A 14,641-nucleotide genomic window follows, 5' to 3' on the forward strand; every position below is an offset into this window, starting at 1 on the left:
GTTTTTGTTGTTTCATTATAAAATATGTATTTTGGTTTTTTTTCCATTTCAAATTGAAGTATTTACTAAACTTATGTTTTTTTGTTGTTGAATGAACTGATTAATTTAATATTTTTTTCTCATGTGACAAAAAATTAAAAACACTTTGAATTTAATTTTTAATTTTATCATCAACTTTATTTCTTCCAAACCTCTTCTCTCTAGATATTTTATATGTTAAAAAATCACTTTGTTCATTTTGCACATAGAAAACTTATGTTAAGGATATTTTTCGTGACTACTGCCATAAAATTTTGTTCTTGACTTGTAAATTTTACTAAAAAATTTTTTTTGAGAAAACATTTATTTGCTTATGATATTTTTTATTTTGATTTTGTCAATTAAAACGGTAATAAAATTGAGACAAGTCCAATAATAAATTTGTTCTCAAGTAGTTCTGCCACATAAAAAGTAAGCAGATTAGATAGTATATTTATTTATAAGCACCTATTTGGTTACATCATATACAGCGCCGTTGAGGTGATTTTCACAAAACCATAAATAAATACAAATACAAAATTCTATCCAAAAATAAGAAACGCAAGAGTACAATATTGAATTGATAATTACATCCCTGTTTGATTATTTTTTAATTTAGTTAGTTATACAATTATTAAATTATGTAAGAAATGAGGGAATGTCGGGAGAACGATAATAATGCTAAAATATCCCTTTTAACTTTTAGGTGGCCGAGTTGGAAAAACGCTATGAAGGAAGGGAGCTTCGTTTGAAAACACTTGTTGATTCTTTAGCAAGACTAAAGGACTCGCAGTTCCAGACAGCAAGTTTGGACTCAGGACACTGTACAGATAGGCTTAACTTGCCGGGCCAGTATCCTTATTAATTTTTCTCCTGATTTCCCAGGCAACCAGGTTATTGATAATTCGAACAAACTACACCAAGAGAGGTCTCGAAGAAAAATCTCGATAGCTTAAGAAATGAATTAGATCGATATACATACATATATATATATATTGTTTTATTAAGGTCAAACATAAAATTAATAAAGAAGGAACATTCTTAAATGTACAAAAACAGTTATCTATGTCATTCTCAGTCATAAATATATAATGCTTTGAAAAAATCCACAGATTTCAGAAAATAACTGGGAGGTAAGAGTGATGTCACAAGTAAAAATAAAAGTGAAGTTTCTTCTAGTCGTCTTGTTCAATGTCCTGTGAATGCTGTCCGGCGTAACTCCCTTGCATTTAAATATCGTATCCCCAACCACCTCAGGTGTAAGATGACTATGTGACAGAACACTGCAACGTAGGACGTAGGACGTGCGGACGTAGTAAAATGTGTGTCGATATACGTGACAGAATATGGTAACCCCGCATTTACGATAAAATGATATTTGGTGTCTGGTGGCATTTTACTGTATTTCACTAGTAAAATGTGTGTCGTAGTAAAATGTGTGTCGATATACGTGACAGAATATGGTAACCCCGCATTTACGATAAAATGATATTTGGTGTCTGGTGGCATTTTACTGTATTTCACTTACAGTAAAATGCATCATGACCAGTACATAGCATACCAACAGTGTAACACAATTTCAGAAAATGTAATCTGTTAATGGATCCAAAGAATAGACATCAAGTACTATACCAAGTACCTGAATATCCGAAAAAATGGAATTACTGTGTTATGCTTCTCAGGTATGGAATTAATACTTTATTGCAATCGTATCGCTCTTCATAACAAACATTGTTACATTTGCTTGCACGCAACTCGTTATATCTTTAAAATATACGCAACTGTCTGGAGCCACATTCCTGTTGATAGTAAGCTGATCTCGACAGGAGACGAGACACTGTAACTTAAGATTGGTTTGTGTTTATTGCATATTGGTCTCTTCTGGGAATATTTATCTGGATGAATCGTCAGCCATCCAGTCAGTTTGGAATATAACTATTATTTTACCGACTGCTATCTTATGTTTTCCGCTAGACGATTAGGCTATTTAGATGTCTCACCAAGAACCGTCGTTTAGAGCACAAAAAGCCTTACTAAGAGTAGCCAGCCAAAAGCCATATCAACATTCTACCGATAGATATATCCTGACTAGTTTTTGTTCACAGAAACAGTTTAATTTTTTAAAAACTGTTTAGGCTGCTTTGGGAGAATAACTGTTTTTTTTACCACCCCTAGTTTAAACATGTACATATTGAAAATTGTATTTCTGTGATACGTTCATAATCTATTTAAATTATTTTGTGCAATAAAATCGCTGGCAAGCTTGATCAAGTCAATGATTAATTATTATATATTATCTAGAGATGAAAATAATTGAATGAATTTACTAATCTAATAATTAGTAATTGAATGGATTAAATAATTCATTAATTCATTATTCATTCATTCAATCATGCATTCGATTACTAATTAATTCGAATGAATCTGCACAACTGCATTCGAACTTTCATTCTAATGAATTTAATAATCAAATGCATCTAACTATTTTCATTTGAATCAATCATCTCAAATTAAATTATAAAGAATAAGAAAAAAAATATGGCTATGTAACAAAATAAAATGTGATTGGTGGGCAGAGTAGTAGTAGCACTATCAAATAGACCAAAATGAATATAAAACATGAAATTTGTTAAATATTTCAAATGAGATGGAGAACCTCTTTGAGAAAGGAGCAAGGATGTCTCAGCATTTGCAGGGCTTATGACCTGTCTTTGGCTTGTTTAAATTGTCACTTTTCAAACTGTGTAACAATTACCATTCTGCCTATCTTTGAACATTCATATTTCTTCAATTTTGCAAAGATTTAGCCATAGGTACCAAAAAAAAATTCTTGATATACATATAACTGTACCTCAGAGGCAGACGGATGCAAATCCAGAATTTGATAAAATGACATTTCGATTTTCGTATCCAGTTTATGATCAAGTTCATTGATGTTGAAAAAATGTAAGTCTTATAATGAATGAACCAATGTATAAAGATACCGAATATACAAATTAATGTTATAAATTATTAGAAACCACTTAGAAAAGGTGGATTCTTCAGGCTTGTGTTAAACATTTGACGTTTGGATTTGCATCCGTCTGCCTCTGAGGTACAGATAACATCATCAGGTTGCTGGAACAATTTGGTAATTGGCATTTTACTAGTTGTGAGATATTGCACTTTTGACGTTAAAAGCTCATCCTAAATCAACAATTAAACAGCCTGTTGGAAATATAATTTTTTGTATTTATAAATATGAAATGTTATTATTTTGTTTTTAAACAAAGATTATCTGATGCCAGCTATAAAGACATTTCATTTTTTGAAAATTTGTTGTACCTTTTTGTTCCTGAAACCCGACAATATTATATATAGCCATTGACAGGTCATAAGCCCTGTAGATGCCTAGACTTCTATATTACCTTCTCTTAAATGTTCTTCATCTCTGTTGTAATATGTTAATATTATATATGTTAACAGTTTTCTATTTTTATCGAAATTTGTTGTTAACTTGAAGAATTTGAAATTCTTTTCAACGTTGGATTAGAATAAAAGTATGTTTTAGAATCCCGCGTTTTATTAAAAATATTTTTAGTTATTCTTAGGAAAAATGTTTTTCTTTATTGTGAATAAATTCAGTGGCCACTGCTGGAAATTTCTCTAATACTAGTCCATTTATACTCAACTTGTGTGATTTGTTTTCCACATTTATAAATTTAATAATGCAGTATACACATGTACCTTCCATAAAACTTTCTAGAGTAAATTAAATATTTTTTAGATCTTTATAAGAATATGTAAAAGCTAGTTAAAAAAAACACAACTTAACTTAGAGCTTGACCACTCTGAATCTGTGAACATTTTCTATACTAGCACGGTGGGCAAATTGAGAGTGGTCAACTTATTATAATTATGTTGTAAAAATATGTATTGTATGATTTTATTAATGTGCGGTAAAAATTAGAGCATTAAATTGTAAAGCAAAATTTCTTGAAAGTGTACGAAAAAAATCATAAAAACGCACTACTTTGAACGACATCACTGGTTCATATGAACCAACCAATGATATGGGAGCTATGGAACCTCTGATGTCGCATGCAGAGTTATTTTAGAAATACAAAACTTCACAAAATCGTAGCGCTGATAATACGATATATAAAAATATTATATTTTTTTTGGCTTAGTTTAATAGTCTACAAATATAAAAAAAAACACTGGACTTCCTCATTGGTCCATTTCAGTAATGGACCAATTAATTATTATCTTGATGGTATTTAAAGAACTGCTATGATACACCACTGGGGTGTTCCTGATTCTAAATTATAGGACAGAATTTGTCGGTTGGTGTCTGTTTAGGTTTAGTGTATTCAATAATCATATACAATTTGTGGCGGCCTCCGTGGTGTAGGTAATGCCATTGTGTTTGGAGTTCTGGAGTTGGGTCCCGCCTCTTCCTTGTTCTGCCTCAATAGGGTATTTTCACAAACCGGGAAGAACGTTGAAAATACAATAATTATTTACTGTGGATTTTTTCAATTCTAATGATTTAACTATTAATGTGTAAAAAACTAGTTTTCATTCATAATTTTTGGGTTCAGAAATCATTTTGACGTCACTCTTTCGTTATGTCCGCTGAGTGGGCTTTTAAGAAACATTGCGTACAAGTATAGCGCAGTAACATAATTCGTATCATTTGTCCCATAGAGCGTGAAACATCTCATTTTACATAATTCAAAATTTGCGTATTTTAAACCTTTGTGGAAAGTGGAAAGTTAATCAGGCATCACACGGAAAAAAATATTATACCCATACCATCATTATTTTTCGCTTATTGAAAATAATATTTTTTTTAAAATGTGAATCGAACCTATTGTCAGGCATTCTTTCTGCATGTCAGACCCACCACAGCTTTTATTCCACACATGCCCAATTAAATTAAGATATGTAATTCAATGTGATTTCCTCAAGTCTGAAGTGTTCTATGCTGTAATACACCACTGTACATATAGTATCAATGAACATTCAAGGAATGAGGCACATTTATATTTAAAAACCAATAAAACTGTATCTTGAAATTTTTGGATAAAAAACAAATAAAATATTCACTGTGGTGTCTGCTTAAAATTATGAAGAAAATTGTGCTATAATATATTACAGCAGTTCTCTTCCAAATTTTCAGGTAGCCATTCAACACAGTCAATTCTTGCACATTAGATTTTTTTATTGTGCTGTGTGTTGTCCACGCCCTTTGATGTCATCAACTCCGAAGGTAAACACTGCGATGCGATCCAAAATGTCAGAAAAGAGTGTGAATGACACATGGTTTTATATAACCCATAAAAACTCAAATGTGCTTCTGAACGATTGTAAAAATGTAAGAAATTTAACCCCAGTTAATTCTTAATTGTTTTTTTTTTAATTAATCCAAAATTCTTAATTCTTCATAATAGGCTTTAAATGTTTCGTGTTTTGACCAAGTTGGCGATCTACTTTGGAACCCTTTGCATGGTTGTGTAATATGCTTGCTAACACTGGACCATGGAGATGGACATTGATAATGTCAAATAATAAGATTAAGAAAACGATCCACATATATTTTTTCTGCAATCTTTTAAATCTAATTAATAAATACGTAGTTTTATGTATACTTCATAAAGTGGTGCTTGTTTATTCTGTCCATGTGGTATCATTAAAACATATATTTGTAGTTACTTATAAGGCTGAATTATGAAATAAAATCTAGTATAAATTAGTGGGGTCAGATGGGGAACAGTGTAACAATTTTTTATAATTTCAAACAAACAAACAAACCATCACGCCATTTCCCCGTAAGGGTAGGCAGAGAGGATAGAACGCCACAGCACTCTATCTTTGCATACAGATCTCGCTTCCTCTACATTCATACATCTTCTCATGCACGCGCGCCGATTATTCCGACTTTAGACATGTCCATCTTTAAGTATTTGTTGGATTTGGTCATGCCATGTCTTTCTCAATCTTCCTCTATTTCTGCATCCATCAACATTCGCATTGTAAATATTCTTAGTCGTTCTCTCGCTGTCCATTCGTTCTACATGTCCAAACCAGCGTAGAGCTCCTTTGATTTAAGTGCTTCGTTCACTCTGTTCCCGGCACTCACCCTCCTTTCAATATCTTTCTCAGTCATTCTATCCCTAGTGAACATACTTCCCAGATACACAAATTCCTCTACTTGTTTTAGTATAACTCCATTCACAGTGATTTCACATTTAGTCATACTTTCATTTCTTTCAAAAACCATCACATTCGATTTATCGACATTCATCAGCAAATCGCTTCTCTTGCATACATCGTAGACCTTTGTTACCAAGAATTGCAGTTCCTCTTTGTTGTTAGTAAAGAGTACAGCATTGTCAGCATACAAAAGACAATTGACATTTAAATCACCCATTTTTGCTCCCATTCTTAAGTCTTTCAGTTCTTTCATGCAGTTATCGATATACACGTTGAACAGCCATGGTGACATAACACATCCCTGCTTCACTCCTTTATGAATGTCAAACTACGATGTGTATGATCCGTTTACCCTAACACATGCTGTGCTGTCTGTATTTATTTAATGAACACTTTTCTATCAGTAAATCAATCAAATCCTTTAGCTTGACTTTACTTAAAAGAAACAATAGAAAACACACTTGAGAATTATAATATACATAATTTATTTTCTGGAGTCACTTACTTGTTACATTGTATCCTAGATCTGGGGGGCCCAGGATGTATTAAAATTAATTGCTATCAATTTTAAAAAGCTTGATTAGAATAACCGGCAAGCTTGTTTGATTTATTAAACAGCTGACACACAATATATCAAATAGGAAATATGTTTACTCATCTATGCTTAAATTTTTCAGAATAGCAACGAAACAGCTTTTTTTTAAATCCATGAACGCCAACAATTTTTTTAACTATTGTTACCAAAATCATGTGTACTGTTTATCAAATTACTCCGTATTATAATGGCAAATATTAAGTTTTGATCGGTTGTAGAAAAAACAGTGTTTTGCAATCAAGAAAAATAAGGAAAATATTATTACTGTTACAGTGTACCCCGTGTTACACTGTTGCCCACCTGACCCTATCTAAAATCTGCCTATTAGATAATAATTACGAAAATAAAGCATATTTGTGAAACTTTTAATTTAACTTGTAATTTATGTTTTTGTACTTTATTAAGTGCAATAAATGCATTGAAATTCCTTGATTGGTTTCATTCTCACTATAATTTGTTTTATCGGCTTATGCAATTTAATTTACTCATTACTTTTATGTACATATATTTATTTCCAGGGAATCTATATATAACAAGAGCATTTTAAAATGTGTAGTGTCTTCTGGTTAGGTCACTTTTCATCCAACATTGCTCAGCTCATTTAAGACCGATGTATTTTTATAAATAAATAATATAACGTAGTTATGCAAAAAGCAGCCAGTCCGCAATTTGAAAAAATAAGAAGAGATATTGGTGTTATCGAATTCAGGAAGGTCGATTTTATGTTCTGTTTAAAACAGCCAGGGCGCTTTTATACAAAAAACTGTAATAATCACCTTCTGAAAATTTCATGATATCAAAATGTCATGAACATGAATGTCACCTCATACATTCAGAGTTTGTGTGAGGTTTTATTTAATATTAGATCTGGCTCTCATTAAAATCATTAAATCTGGTAAATACATAATTAAATTCTTTTTTGTATTATAAAAAAACGAAAGCATGCATTATTTATCATTTGCCAAAGTAAAAAACATTCCAACTGTTGAGTAGATTTGATTACTCAGTCTTTTCACAAAAGTGCTATGATCTAAGTTTCACTTCTCTATGGCTGGTTGCTTTCTGCATAACTACATTCAATTGTTAGTTTTTAAATGGGTATGGAAAGACAGTTATAAAAACAAAAAAAACTTCTTAGTGTAAAAATCTACTTACTAAATAAATATAAGAATAGCATAATAATAACTATTTTTAGAGAAATACAGAATATATTCATAATTGTATCATAAGGCACACACAATTTAACTTCAACATTTTATTTCGCGGATAGTCCCGCACTTATCAGTAAATATTGTATTAATTTTTTAGATAAAGTCTCTCGCTACTCTATTTTTGTGTACCCGATTAATTAAAAAAATAAATTGTTTTGCATTTTATTTTCTTTACATCTAATTTAAGATCTTAATTTATTGCTTTTACCGAAGGCGGTTGTCGCATAATGTTATAATTTTTTTCATGCAATGTTATTTTAACTAAAAACACGTTTTCTTGAAGAGGTAGGCAGAGATGAAAAAAAGGCTACTAGTTCTTTTACAAAAAAATGTGCTTTTCATAAATGCTTTTATTCATTTATTTATATATACGCCGAATGGGCATTTTTAAGGACATATTTATACATAGAAAATGGTTATAAAGGTTAGTAAAAAGACACAATGGTATAAAGTAGACTTGGTGGGAGTGGAAGCGGGAGAGAGGTGTTTATAATTGATTCAGTGATTGTTTGAAAGAAGACAACTTGTTATCAAAGAAATCAAGACTGGTATGTTTGTTAACAGACCTAAGAATTCTGGGCATAGGGGAATGAAAACCATAGTTAGTTCTAAGGTTATCGGAATGAAAGAGTAAGCTTTGTCTGAGGTTTCAGTTGGGATATTGAATTTTATTGAGCTCCGTAGTTCAGGCGCATCAACGAGTGAGTTGAGAATTTTAAATAGAACTAGAAGGTCGGATTTATTTCGACGGTCTTGAAGAGAAGATATATTTAAGCTAGTTTCTAATTCATTATACTTATATTGGTCTCTGGATATGCCCAACCTCCAGCCTATCTTTCTTAAAAATCGATGTTGAACTGATTTAATATTTTTGATGTGAACATCATAATATGTAGACCAGATAAAATAGGAATACTCTAGGTGCGGGCAAACTAGGGAACAGAAGAGAGTTTTAAGGGTATTGATATTTTTGAAGTCAGTTGTCTTTTGATAATATACACAATAAATTATATAAAATCTCTTATAACTTTTACATTTGAGTACAGCTATTGTGTTTCTGAGTATTTTTTTCAAATAAAAACTCATCAATAATAATCGTCAGTCTGTTAATAAAATATTAACTTTTTTTACCTTGTTCTGTTATTTTAAATTTTTATTTTAGGGTCCCGATTTCAAACGATATCTTAATCGGTACATATCAAAAAGGTATAAAGCAAAATCGATATTTATGAACGAAAATGTGTATATTTCTATGAAAATTTTAAGTTTCTTCGTTGGTAACCTGTAATTGAAAATATTTACAAAAAAAAATCTATTCATATTCTATTTTTCACACAGAAAACTTAATTTTACTTCGTAGGTAAAATTGAAGATAAATGTTTACTTCACATTGTTATACAGGCCCAAAATGAAGGGAAATTTTGAAATCAAGTTGTTGCTACATTTATTTTATACTGAAGAAAGCCTTTCAAAAAAGTGAAAGAACTAGTTGGACAAGTAAGCAGGTAAAAGTGTACCAAATATTTTTCATTAACATTTTCAGCCCGGGTATTCATTTAAATTTACATAAATTTTAAGATTTTTTAACTCTTGCACCTACAGAAATTCAGAAGCGGGGAGTTAAATTTTTAATTATTTTTGTTACATGCTTAGGCATGTCTTTTTTTTATATACATCGGAAATTAGCATTACCCAGAAAAGTTCATTTTTAACTTTGACGGCTTCTGGCTGGTTTGTTTTAAAGCAAATTCCGTCGTCCTTTAAAATTATATGGAGACTGGAGGGGGGAAACATGCTTAGTCAGTTTATTTATTCATTTGAGTTAAATATGCCAATTTGTAAGTTTTAACTGTACGTACTGTTATGTCATCCAAAACACTTAATAAATATTATCAGTCATCGACAAAGTGGTCAAAAAGTGTTGGATCAGGCGGAAGAAACATGATTTGTCAATAAGTAAAGTGAAAAAAAGAAAAATAGAATCTATTATTGACTAAGCACGTTTCTTCCGTCCAGTTTTTATATGTAAGGCAAGTTTTAAATATATTTTACTAAAATTAAATTAATTTGACTGAATCAACATACATTGTGAATTAATATCACATTTTAAATTCATTTTGTCAGTTGATTATCACTCTGAGACCCATAGTTTCTAAAAATTTAATTAGTATAAAAGAAAATAATTTCTGAAGTATAAAAGATTTAAAAAAACATTGAAAATATGAAAAATGAAAATTTATTGGTTGGTTGGAAGAAATTGCCATTTGGCAATAAGCCCGCCAATGTACAAATAACATTATGTACAAAAAGTTAAATAAATAAATAAAAATACATAAAATTTTCAAAAAAAAATCCACAAATAGTAAAAAATAATTTCCATATCCACAGGAATTAATTCAAGTATTACAGGGGTAAAAGATTAAATAAAAATATAATATGTAAATAAAAACAGGTATATTATGCTGAACTTCATTTAATTTCGAAGCATTGTAACATATTTTATTACAATAATAATACATTATATTTTCTACCTTTAAAATATTTAACAGTGGTATTTATATTCCATAAAAATCCTAAATACATTTAATAATATTACTCATATAATATTAGAGCCTATTACAAAAACAATAAAAGATCGAAACAACTTTTTAAATATTAATTTATTTGTTCGATAAAGATGTTCCGAAATGTGGAGAGAGTTTATCATAAAGCTTCACTTATCATATTATTGATTCTAACTATGTTCCATCTAATAGGTATTTATCGATTTATTATTTTTACTGTATGATACACTTTTACGAAAAAAATAATAAGGCAAATATGACATAAAATTTCAATATTAATAATATAAATTTTATATTAGCGGTTTTTAGGAATGTTAACTTATAACATGTTCATAACATTTTACTATAATAGTTTAAAATATACAATTTTTTTTCAGGTACCTACATCTATTTTAAATATTAAATACTTTATGCCTTATCTAAAATATCACTCGTAAACTTTGTCGAAGCCATTATATCTGCATTGTAGAGTTTTTCGCCGTTTGGATGATTTATCAATTAATCCACCTTGATTTTTAGCATCTGTCCCCAGTTTTGGAGAGTCCCGAAGAACCTGTAAAAATCGTTAGTTAGAATTATTTAGTCTTGTGTAGGTTTGTGACTGGTTTTGTTTTTATAATATCAAAAATTTAACTTACCCAGATTTAATCTTGGAATCCTTGTATGTGCTTCCAATTTGAAGAAATATGGTGCAGATGCAAAGTGCCTTCAAGAGTTGAATTCCCAATTCAGCCAGCACTGGTTTGGTTATATCATCCAATGTATTTAACTTAAATATAGATTTTTCATATTGCTCTGGGGATATCATCAATCGTTGGGAACGAATATTGGAAAGAGTCTCCATCCTTCGCTCTGATATTTCACGGATAATATCTGTCTGGGGATCTGCTTGGCGACCAGCACTCATTCTCCGACCGTTGAACCTGACGGCTCTTGAATCTTCAGTGCGGCGATCGTTAGAGAACCTGCTTAGTTGCCTTCTAGAATCTTCTACACGGTTAGCTGAAACGCGCCTCTCATCATTTCTTCGTTCGCCTGATAGATCTACCCTAGAAACGCGTTCAATTGAATACGAACGAATGTTCCTGTTATCGATGCGAGATGTGCGACGTGTATCGGTTCTTTCGATCCTATTTGATTGTCTCCTTGTATTCCTATCAATTCGACTTCCAATACGTCTTTCGTTTGATAGGTCCAATCTAGATTCGGCTGACCGTGCAAGCAAGTTCCTATTGTCGCTACGAGACAAGCTGCGTTCTTTGAACGTTTCGATCACATTTGATTGCCTTCGTGTATTATCTTTAACTTGTTTTTGTGAAATACGACGATCATCGATTTGCCTTTCATTTGATAAATCCAATCTAGATGCACGTTCTACAGATTGAGAGCGAATATTCCTGTTATCTCTACGAGATATAATTGTGCGACGTTGATCGTTGATTGGCTGTCTTGTGGAGCTTTTGATTCGAATTCCAGAAATACGCATTTCTTCATTTGACAAATCAAACCTAGAATCTCGCCCTGCATTCTGGAATGGAACTATCATGTTGGAAATGCGCCGGTCTCTAGACAGCCGCGTAATTCTTGCTGATTGCCTTGAGTTTTCTTCAATACGATTATCTTTATTTTGTCGTTCAGTTGTCAGGCCAGCGCGCACAACTCGTTCAACGCTTCGCGAATGTTCGCCATTCCGTTCCATGCGAGATGTGATAGACGATCTTTGGTTTCGGTGAGTCCTTTGGCGGTTCAGTGAAATACTCCTCTCTAAAGTGCTTCGACGCTCTAACTGATCCACTCGAGATTCTCCCACTGATCTAGAACGAAGATTTATATTAGAGTCACGAGTTGCACGATGATCGATCGAGAATCGTTCTACCCTGTTCGCTTGCCTTTGAGGAACAATGTTTTGAGTTTCTTCGTTGTTTCGCTCATTAGAAACACGTCGATTAGTATCAGTATCGGATAATCTTTCATTTGTACGTTCTCGGCGTGCTAAGGAGGCTTCTCGTTGATATTGGTGGTTTCGAATTTGTCGGTCTTCACGTCGTGTGTTGCGTTCTACGTTATAAATTGGTTTCATATCTTGAGTTTCTCTCACTAATCTGTTTCTTGAAATACGCACAGAGAAACGTCCAAAAAGGTTATTACGTTCATAATCTACATTCTCGCGGCGATCATTTGTGATTCTATCGGTTCGTCGATCTCGCATATCATTATTTCGAATTATGCGATCATTTGTTAATCGAGAAATATCCAATCGGCGCTCACGAGTTTCCAGCATATTGGGAATATTTCTCGTCACCCCGGAAATTATTATTCGAGATTCCCTATTATTTCGAGAACCAGCTCGATCAATTGACAAGCGCCTGTCTATTCGTTCGTTCGAAAATCTTTCTCGACGTTCGATGGATATCCTCGCTTCAGTTTCCCCTGCAACTCTCCTTTCCGCAATACGATTCACCGTTGAACGATCGCGAGAAGCTTCTCGCTTAGTTCGCACCAACTCTATGTTTCCAGTTCCTCTTATTCCGAATTCTCCTCTCCTCGATAATCGGCGTTCAGTTAGTCTATCATCGATAGATATGCGCCTTTCTTTCATTTCATTATTACGCACCGAAAGATTGATGCGGAGTTCATTATCATTTTTGTCGATATTATTGCGCTCGTTAGAAGGTGACACGTTCCGCCGGTTTTTTTGTGAAATTTCTCGTGTTTCTCGGCGATTAGTTGAACGATCTACTTGGAAATTACCTTCATAGAATCTGCGATTGGTCAATACAGATGCTCGGTTTTCAGAATTGTGTCGGTCTTCACGGCGGTCTTCGTTTCGAATTTCCTTTCTGACATCACGAAGAATAGCAAACCGGCTTTTCGCCTGTCTTTCGGAATTGCGATAATCAGAATCGGTAGTCTGACGGGAAATTAGATAGTTCGTATTCCTCCGTTGATTTTCTCGTAACTGTGATTCTGAATCACGTCTTTCGTTTCGACTTCGAGTAACAATGCGCCCAGTAAATGTATTTTCAGCATTTCCTCCAATGCGATTGGATCGTGTTCGCGCTTCTGTCGATGAGTCTTGTCTATCTCGGCTGTTTTGTTGCCTTGTCGGTGTCAATTCTCGACGTGCTTGTTCGAACCTAGTCATGCGGTCGTTAAACCTGGAAGACACAGTGGATAGCCGTTGTCGTCTGTTAGAATCCCGAGCCGCAGAAGAATCTTCGGAACTTCTTTCCCTATATATTCTGCTGTTCTCAGTACCGAGATGGTATCTGGACAGGACGACTCGAGTTTCTGTCAAACCGATGTTATTCTTAACAGCGTCTTCCTTCGCCTTTATGAGAATGTCATTTCCTTTATTTCCTTTCTCGTTCCTCTCGCAGACCTGGTCGTTCACTTTGATTCCATCACACACGCTCTCGATAAAACTTTGAGAAGGATGGACCACCAGTAGGAAGAGCGCTCCTACCACCAGCAGAGTATCTCTATATAACATTATGGAATGTCACCGAAATACTGCAATTGTAATACGTATTTTCTTCAATGCTTCCGAGAGTTGAAAAGCTTTAGAAACTCGAGTTCACCCTCTCGAGAGAGCAACTGAAGAACTGTGACAATCGGGCCATTTTCATGGCCTTTTATACTGTTAGCTTCTTAGTAATTTCACACTCCCGTTGGCTGGTATTGACAATTTGCAGCGCCCACGTACCCTCTAATGTCCATTATCTGTCCCTCCACACGCGGGGGGTTCCCATTCACCACGTTGTTACTTGCTACTGCGCAGTTACTCATCATTCATCCGGTTCGAGCCCCGGCGGGTGCTAAGCTGAGCGAATAAAATGAGATTCTTTTCGAACTTGTTCTCACCGTTATTGAATTTATTGTTCACAGGCGTTTGGAGCGTACGGTAATCTAAATTTGTGTCAATGCAATTTGTTGACAGTAAATTGGTTTGGCGGTGGTTACAGGGTTGATCAAAATAGTATGGTTTGGTTTCCGTATACCATATTAATAAAAATATAAAATGTATTGAAAAAAAACTTATTTTTGTCCGAGCT

The 14,641-nt window shown here is 33.1% G+C and overlaps 2 protein-coding genes across 2 annotated transcripts in view; one reads left to right on the plus strand and one right to left on the minus strand.

Annotated features, from left to right (window-relative positions):
• Positions 1-7,238, plus strand: part of LOC148276602 (centrosomal protein of 162 kDa) — a 60,816-nt gene extending 53,578 nt beyond the window's left edge. The window contains exon 6 of the mRNA XM_088234039.1: positions 725-7,238. Within this exon, the coding sequence (XP_088090165.1) occupies positions 725-883 (159 nt within the window). The 3' untranslated portion in view covers positions 884-7,238. The remainder of the gene's footprint in view (positions 1-724) is intronic.
• Positions 7,239-10,952: 3,714 nt separating this feature from the next.
• On the minus strand, positions 10,953-14,190 carry LOC148276604 (uncharacterized). Its single transcript, XM_088234035.1, has 2 exons — positions 11,225-14,190; positions 10,953-11,139 (listed from the first exon to the last, which is right to left on the minus strand). Exons 1-2 carry the CDS (start codon positions 14,077-14,079, stop codon positions 11,085-11,087), a joined length of 2,910 nt encoding a protein of 969 aa, XP_088090161.1. The 5' UTR covers positions 14,080-14,190; the 3' UTR covers positions 10,953-11,084.
• Positions 14,191-14,641: the final 451 nt, after the last annotated feature.

Source organism: Micrasema longulum, unplaced genomic scaffold (assembly GCF_059751315.1).
Source record: "Micrasema longulum isolate JH-2025_06_02 unplaced genomic scaffold, ASM5975131v1 h1tg001182l, whole genome shotgun sequence".
NCBI classification, from domain to species: domain Eukaryota; kingdom Metazoa; phylum Arthropoda; class Insecta; order Trichoptera; family Brachycentridae; genus Micrasema; species Micrasema longulum.

Coding starts and splice junctions, on each gene's coding strand:
- LOC148276604 (XM_088234035.1), bottom strand. CDS start 14,079: ATGTTATATAGAGATACTCTGCTGGTGGTAGGAGCGCTCTTCCTACTG. Junction 11,140..11,224: donor GATTCCAAGATTAAATCTGG/GTAAGTTAAATT, acceptor CGATTTTTACAG/GTTCTTCGGGACTCTCCAAA.